This window comes from Eupeodes corollae, chromosome 1, assembly GCF_945859685.1.
Source record: "Eupeodes corollae chromosome 1, idEupCoro1.1, whole genome shotgun sequence".
Lineage (NCBI taxonomy): Eukaryota > Metazoa > Arthropoda > Insecta > Diptera > Syrphidae > Eupeodes > Eupeodes corollae.
Window position 1 is genome coordinate 198,428,285 of NC_079147.1, and position 9,386 is coordinate 198,437,670.

General features: G+C 30.5%; 1 protein-coding gene across 1 annotated transcript; it reads left to right on the top strand.

Moving 5' to 3' along the window:
• Positions 1-2,496: 2,496 nt before the first annotated feature.
• On the top strand, positions 2,497-4,119 carry LOC129948022 (zinc finger MYM-type protein 1-like). The gene has a single exon (XM_056058833.1). It carries the CDS (start codon positions 2,497-2,499, stop codon positions 4,117-4,119), a length of 1,623 nt encoding a protein of 540 aa, XP_055914808.1.
• Positions 4,120-9,386: the final 5,267 nt, after the last annotated feature.

Genomic DNA, 9,386 nt, shown 5'->3' on the forward strand with positions numbered 1-9,386 from the left:
TGATGGAAATAAGGAAAACGGATAGCTAGGGCGTAGGTAAGTAGTTTATTTATTTATTTGGGTACATATTCCAACATTTTATTTTTTTATTTTTTCGAATATGAGAAATGAGACGCGCGTCGTTCCTAGGGACGATTTCGTTCAGATCAGTTTTGAACGAGGAAAGCTTCTTTTTGCTGTGGAATGATGGAAATGAGGAAAACGGCTAGCTGCGGCATAGATGATCTGGTTTAAGTTTTCCCTGAGATATACAAATTATGTGAACTTGTACTTACATTCCCTCGTCTGTTGAATGGTCGTTTTCAACCCTTAAAAGAATAAAAACCTATTCTGCAACAACTATGGGCCAAAATAGGTTATCAAATCTTTCAATGCTTACAATTGAACAATACACAGCTAAAAGTACTAACGTAAAATGTCTATTGTTATTTACCTTAAAAAAAAACTAAACTTTCAAATATATTTAATCTTCACATACCTATTTATTATTAACATAAAAATTAAACCACATTATTATGTACTTTTATATAAAAAAAGACTTGTTTGACTTCTTGGCATCGCAAATAAGAATTTTGAAACTGAACGACTACATTTTTTAGGCACGCGTCGCCGCTGATAGTGACATATGAGATCTAGTGATTCAAACGAATAAAAAGAAAAAAAGCCTTATTGTGAAAGTTAATAATACCGAAAAGTTTTAACGGACGGTAAAAAAAGGCAACCCTTAAGTCCACCAAGAGTTGATGAACAAGATAAAAAAAGTAGAGACATTTAAGAAAATAAAACAAAATAAAACATTAGATTTAAACCTCAAAAAGATTTAAACATCCACAATTTTAACGAATTGGACATTCAGAGTTACTAGAAAGTTTCGGTCTTCACAGCTCTCTTAACAAGATTATTCCTTTAAATGAGATAATAAGGACAAGATGGTTCATCCAAATAAGAAGAATAAGGAAGGTAACCTGAATCCAGATCTCGGATTGAGAATCCCAGGAGAGCCATACTTAAGGTTTAGTATAGATGAATTGAAAGAGATCAACCGTCGGGAAAGGCAAATGTTAATCGCAGCCCACTTCACAGTGTAAGCGATGATGTACTAACCTCTATAAGTACCTTGCCACTCAATTCAGTTTTGCACATAATTAACTTAACAGAAATAAATGTGTTACTAAGTAAAACAACCAATAGATGGTTAAAACAAAAGAATTTCATAGTGAACTCAACAGAAGACATAGCTATAACGATGTATATAGACAATGAATTAGATTTGATTCAAGAAGATATTAAAAGTATTAAAGGTCATAAACTCAATACACGAAAACCAAGAAGTCTAATTAACATTGGAGGAAGAGTTTTAAACTTCCTATTCGGAACTATGGTTGATGAAGATAAAACAGAAATGGAAAACAAATTAGAAACACTAACTTTAAATAATCACCAATTAATAATGAACACAGACAGGTAGATAGCAATAATCAACTTCAAAAAGAGATAGAAATATTGAAAAAAATGATTGATACAAAAACAAAAAATAGTTATGGTTTAATGAAAGAATTTAAAAAATTGGAAAAAAGAATTATAACCCTAGAATATGTTCGAATAGATGATAACTAAAAGCAATTATTGAAAAAATTCAAAACATTATATTGACAAGTAGATTGCAAATAATGACAGAAAGTTTGTTAACGGCAGAGGAAATTGATTTATTCAAACTCAAAAATATTAAATTATCAGTAAGTGAATACGATAACGATCTATTAATATTTATAATTCAAATACCAGATAATATTTATAATTTGGATAAATATTTTATAACTTCCATACCCAATGAGGAAAATATGGAATTAGATATAGAAGATGAAAATATCGTAAAAATAAATGAAACATTTTATAAATACTGTGAAAACAAAGAATTAAAAAATCTAAAACCATATGTTAACTGTATACAGTGGCGTAACTACAGGGTGGCAAGTCGGCAAAATGCCACGGGCCCCCAGCTGGAAGGGGCCCCCGGTCAGAGGAGAACCCCAACTCCCAGCATTTATTATTTATCATACATGTTTAGTAAAAAAAGTTTCGTCTTTGATTTTTTTTTTACCTACTGAGTTGCATAAGCAAGTTCAAAAATGTATTAAAAATTCAAAGGATTTGTAAAAAAAAAGTTGTAACCCAGTTTTAGAACTAATGATGTGCCAAACCGCTAATTTCCCTAACCGAGTCAACCCGTACGTTACTGATAAAGGTAACTTCAAAGAACTCAATGATCAAGTAAAACGGTTTGTGATCGAAAACGGACCCTGTAAACCAAAAGGCTCCTTTTTAAGGGATAGTAACAAAAGATCTTTCTTAGATAGATATTATTACAGTATTTCTAAATCTGGCGTAAAGTTAGAACGTACGTGGCTGTGCTATTCCCTATTGCTGCAAAAAGCATATTGTGAACCATGTTGGTTATTCACAAGTAGGGCATCTAAAAATATACAAAATATTTGGATGGAAGGCTATGATGATTGGAAACATATTGTGGAAGCCATAGAAAGACATGAGACATCGAAAGAACATTTGCATTCATGCTTTGTACATCGACAGTGGCAATTACATGGAACACTAGATGAAGAGCAAGAGTCCATTATCAAGAGAGAAAAAAATTTTTGGCGCAAGGTACTCACTAGACTCCTTGATGTTACTCTAACACTTTCAACTTGTAATTTAGCTTTTCGTGGCCATAGAGACCTGGTATATGCCCACGATTCAGGTCCAAAAGGAAATTTTTTGAGTATTGTTGAGTTATTAGCCAAATACGATCCTATTTTACAAGAGTTGCTAAGCAAACCTAAGGGCCAGATTAAATACTTAAGTCCAAAAATACAAAATGAGCTCATTGCTGTTCTGGTTCAAAAAGTGGAAAATGCTCTGGTAAATGAAATAGTAACCGCACCATTTTATTCCATTTTATTTGATACTACTCAAGATATTTCCAAAACAGATCAATTGTGTGAACTTTACCGTTACTGTATAATCGAGAAAGATGAAAATGGAACTCCAAAGACTCTGATATCTGACAATAAAGGAGAGACCCGGGTATCATCAAATTCAGTAACATTAAAAACAATGAATCCAACTAGATGGGCAGGACGCTTCGATGCCATGTTTGCTTTAAAAGTTCGGTTTGTTGATGTTCAAAAAGCGCTTACAAAAACTATTTTATTAAATTCCAAAACAGATGAGAGAAATGAAGCTATCTTGCTGAAGAAGAAGATAGAAAACTACAATTTTATTATGTTGTTAGTTTTCCATTGCAAAGTCTTGCAAACTATAGACGCGGCTTCTAAAGCACTTCAGTCTAAAGCCATCGATCTTTCAAATGCTTCAAAGCGTTTACAAGTATGTCTAGAACAACTTGAAAAGTATCGAAATGAATTTGAAGATTTAAAAATGGAGGCAAATAGTATTGCAACGAAATGGTCTATAAACCCTGAATTTCCTAAAACTCGTCAGAGAAAAGTGAAACGTCATTTTGATGAAATTTGTGAGGATGAACGTCTCCAAGATCCTGAAAGCTTGTTTAAAGTGAACGTATTCTATCGTGTATTAGACATAATCATTAATCAACTGAGATCGCGTTTCCTTGGAATGAATGAAATTGTTTCCAATTTCAGTGTCTTGCAACCTGCCACTTTACAAAATTTGAACGATACTGATTTGTTGGAGAAGGCTTTAGCATTTGTCCATCTATATAAAGAAGATATATCCATCTCGTTTTGCAAGGAAATTCTCAGTTTTCGATCCTCTTTTAGACACGAAATAGAAACATCATCTTCTATAAGAGAACTTGCTGACTTATTAATAATAAAAAATCATTTTATATCTTCAAGCTTTCCTGAAGTGTGCACTGCATTTCTATTATTTCTCACCATTCCTGTGACTACGGCTAGTGCCGAGCGATCGTTTTCAAAACTGAAATTGATAAAAACTTATTTAAGAAATTCTATGGGACAAGACAGGTTAAGCAACTTAGCTATTCTATCCATCGAAAATTCTATGGCCCGAAATTTGAACTTTGATGATATCATTACCACTTTTGCTGAACAGAAAGTCCGAAGGAAGGAATTTTAATAATTAACATTTTATATTTTGAACAACTTGTGTGCTTTTAACAATATGATTATTCGGACTGCGTATATCAAATTGCTTTTTTTGTTGTTCAAATCATTTTGACTACTCTATGTGCCCATATCAATAAGATGCTGACTGTACTTCTTTTTTTTTATTTTTTATTTGAAATGGGCTTGCTCTTGACCACAATCATGTCTAAGCTATGATGTGGTCTACGATGGAGCGAGCTTACCCAGAAGATGCCTATTCACGTTACTTTTGAAACACCCAGGGTTATAATTAGGTATTTTTATTTTAAAGTGAATTATTAGAAAATCAAGTACCTAAGTATAATTATAAAGTTTGTATGTACCTACTTAACGTAGTGATTTATTATTGTACTCTTACAAGTAAAAGTGTATAAATAAGTATTATAAAATAAAAAAATATTATTATTGTTGGTTAATTTTTTTTAAATTGGGGGGAGGGGCCCATCCGATGAATTTGCCACGGGCCTCGAACGGTATAGTTACGCCACTGACTGTATAAATAAAAATAATTGTCTAAAAAGAAAAAATGAAGAAATAAATATTGTAAAAGAACTGAAGAAAGGTACATTAATTGTTAAAAATAGTGATTATAAATAATAAAGTAAAAAATTATTGTGACGAAAGAAAAATTATTCAAATAAAAAGGAAAGTGTTAATTAATTTTGAAAACTGTAATATTTAATATTACAGTTTTCAAAATTAGGCGACACAGAATATGTAAACAAAAATCAAATTGTAAAACAACTAATAAATATTTATATGGAAGATACATTTAATTTGACTAAATTTGACTTAAAAATTGAAGATTATAATTTGACAAGAATTGAAAATATTAAAGAAATTATAGAAAGAATATCAGACCAATCATATATCCACTTTGGACTTAATGGATTTGTAATTATCATAATTTGTGCTATACTTTTACTTTTATATAAAAAATTGTTTCAGGAGAAACAAAAGTCAAAGGGGGGAGGAGTTATAGAATTACCTCCCAACACACAAAAGAACATACCAAGCATATTCACTTGAGTATGCGACTTATGTCAACAATCGAATTTCTTATATAAACAAAAATTGTCAACGATCGAATTCTTCGACCGACATAAAAGATAATCATAAAGTCACCCCTAATAAAAATACAGATAATTTACGATTCAACTTCTTTGAATCGTTATCAAATATACTTATGCATATGTAAACCTAAATATATCTTTCTGACAAAAACAGCATCACTGCATATACAAATATTTTAAGATAAAAAGGCCTGGGATGACCAGCCAAAAGGACAGTTGTAAATCAGAGTTCAGTTCGAATTGTTTCAACTAAAGATTTCCCCCCCCCCCCAGTGCTAAGGGATCTGAAGTTATAAATAATTTAAAATAAAAATTAAGATACAAATGTAAATTGTTTTTTTTTTTTATTTCTTAAAAATTGATCCCGGAGGATCAAATACAAAATTAACGCAATCCATACAACGGAGGAGATATTGTTAAAAATAAAGGACAACATTTTAAATGAATACCCGATGGTACAGTTTGTTTACGTAGCAAATTTAGTAGAAGATATAATCAACAAAGAAGAGTAAATCTCTATAAATAAAAAAGAACACAATAGGGCACATCGTGACTCCAGGGAGAATTATAAACAAATTTCAAATAAATATTATTGGCCAGAGTGTTATAAGCAATTACTTACAATCACGAAAGATTGTTCAGTCTGTAAAGAAAATAAGTACGACAGACACCCAATAAAATATAAGATTGGAGAGGCTCCAATTCCAAAGAAAGGGGGGGGGGCATACACGCTGATATATACTTCGTAGATAATGACCAATTTTTGACAAAGATAGATTCTTTTTCAAAATATTTAATAGTGAGACATGTTGAAAATAAAATTGATGCAAAAGAAAAATTAATAGAAACAATATCGATATTCGCTAAAGTGGAGGTGTTAGTGACTGATAATGAAAAAACGTTTTGTACACCTTCAACAGAAATGGAATTACAACGTTTAAGTTTTAAACATGGAAAGGTAGCTCCTAGACGAACGGTATGATAGAAAGAGTGCATAGTACACTGACAAAATTGACAAGAATAACAAAAACTGAAATTCTCGCAGAAACCAGACATAATGCCATTTGTTGTAAAGAAATATAATAAATCTATACATTCTGTTACGAACCATCAACCTATAGAGATATTTCACAACTTTGAAACATTTAAAAATTTAACTGACGTACTAAAAGACAAACAAGATAAAACTCTTTCCTATTTTAACAAAAATAGAACAGAGATAGAGTTTAGGCCTGGACAAAAGATCCATACCATACACGTAGACAAGGTAAAGTCAAGCCTCTTTATAAAAAGAGAATTGTAAAGGAAGATAGGGGAAGAATTATGGTTGATAATAAAGACAGAATAATACACAAAGATAATATAAAGAAGTAAACAAAAAATATTCATGAACACATATATATGTATAATATATTTAAAAATTTCAGATATAACTATGAATATTATCATGGCACTATTGGCATTACTAGCCACGTCTGCTCAAGTGCAGATCGTAAATTATAGTTCAGAGGAATACATCCTTATAGAGGACGGACCTGCTGCATTATACGACAACAGAGGTGAAATTTATCACGTTATAAATTTAACATACTACAAGGGAATATTAGAGGAAATAAGAGGAGAGAGTTCAAGACTAACCAAAGAATTATTAACAAATCTTGAGACAGCAGAAAAATTACTTAATCAATTGATTATAAGAGATAGATTTAGGAGGGGAATCAATGAACTTGGTACACTATGGAAATGGATATCAGGAAGTCCAGACCATGACCATAAGATAAGAATAGAAATAGAATTACAAGGGTTGATAGATTCAAATAATAAACAATTCCAGACTAATTCCCAAATATTTAACGCAATTGAAAAACTTGCACACGAAGATAACAGTATTGACAGAGAGGACGATCTTATTCTAAGATTTATAATTGAAGATTTAAGAGAAATAACAAATACAATAAATTTAAGCAAAAATGGAATTTTGAATACAGTCATTTTAAACATAGACAATTTAAATAGGATTATAAAAACTGAAACATTGCCAATTTCATTAACAGATGCCTTAGATGCATCAGATTTTAAAATAATACAAAATAAAGAGATTATTATGATCTATATAGAATATCCTATTGTAAAAGAAATTTATACTCGCTTTATCGTAGAAAGTATTAATGTAGGAGATGGTTAATTACAATTACCAAATGAAGTTGTGTTATATAATCAAAAATATAAAATGGCAGATTGTAAAAAAGAATTAAATGATATATATTGTAAAATTAATAATGAAACAAATTGTCTTACGGATTTGTTAAATAACAACAAAGCGAATTGTCATAAGAAAAAAGAAAATAATCGAGATGTAAAATTAATTAAAGATGGTATCATTATGGTTAGTGGAGAAACCACAATAAATAATAAAATATATAAGGGTACATTCCTCATTACTTTTAAGAATAATGTAACTATAAATTGCAAAGAATACGTAAATAAGAGAACAAAAATTATAAAACACACAAAACAAAATGTAGCAACATATTGAAATATTTAGAGTCAGATGACCAAGAATTAAAATTTACTAATATAGACATTTTGAAACCATATATTAATGATATTAAAGAACATCCAATGTTATGGGCTATAACAATAAATATTTTGATAGTTTGAGCATTGTAATAGTCATTAAACTATTAAAGATTTATAAAGTAAAACAACAAAATGTAAATCAAAAAAACTTCCGAGATGATGACGATTAAATGTTTAGAAAAAACAAAGATGAAAATTGATGAGCGATCGGGACGATCACTGTCAAAGTAAGGGGGAGTTAACATCCTCATTTGATGATTAAACATCACAGTAAGCCTTAAGCATAAACGATACAATTCAAAGTATCAAATTACTCTTTTAGTTCAGTTCCCGATAGACATAAACATCTTATCGGAAGAACTTGTATTCTTTTTATTATAAATCCATGGGAACTGCATGATAAGCAATATATCGTCATCTCGAAAGTGACATTGAATGTGATTGGCTATCGATCACATTATATTAATAATAAATCATGACTGTATCCATCAGATCGGCCATGAAAGATATATTTTAGAGTTAGTTATAATACAGCACAAGAAGTAAGAACATATAGTTCTCGAGCAATATTATACTCAGTAAATAAAAATATTTTTTTTAAAACTTCCAAAAGTGAGTAAGAATATTAATTCGACGCCGTCAACCGAACCTCCGAGGAGAACGAGATGATCAACAAGAGGGCAGTTCGATTCCTACCGCAGTGTGTACCGCACATGATTTGTTAGTCTTAAGAATATTTCTTTAGTAAAGTAAATTTTGTTAATATAATTTTGTGTAAAAGTTTTTATTTGGTGCACGTCATAAATTTAACCAAATATGAGCAAAGCAATATCTAAACTTTAGGAACAGTAAAGGCTGATTCCAAACAAACGATATAAACAAATAAGTGAAATCACAAAATTACAAACTAAATTTTAAACATTAATACCCCATAAAATAGTTAAAAGAGGAGTTATAAATCTAATTGCATCAGGTATGAAGTTTCTTTTTGGATCCATGGATGATGAAGATCGCCTGAATACAAAAAGACTGAAAGCCTATAAGGAAAACAATGAATTAATAATAAAAAATAGCAACCAACAACCAACAGATAAAGATTAACGACCATTTTAATTAACAATTTCAAAGGCTAATAGATACAGTAAACAGAGGGACAACTTTAATCAACGAGCTAAAGAGCCAAAGAAGCGATGTAAATGACCTTAGAAAGGAAATAGAATTTTTAAATCATATTAAGGAAGTATTTATATGCTTTAGAAAAAATAGAGGATATTATTTTAACAAGTAGAACAGGTTTGCTAACTCAGGACATCTGAACTTTTAAAGAGAAAATAACATAATGTTTTATAACTTACAAAACCTAAAGATAAAAATTGTATCTGATATACTCGACATCAAAATTTTCAACAAAAAATTGTCACAAAATTTAATGCACGATACACCGTTGAAAAGGTACTCCTTCCTACGTTCTTGCGATGCAATTGTATCTGAGATACTCGACATCAAAATTTTCAACAAAAAATTGTCACAAAATTTAATGTACGATACACCGTTGAAAAGGTACTCCTTCCTACGTGCTTGCGGT

Excerpts from the sequence above, each read along its gene's own strand:
- LOC129948022 (XM_056058833.1), top strand. The coding sequence starts at position 2,497 with ATGGAAGGCTATGATGATTGGAAACATATTGTGGAAGCCATAGAAAGA.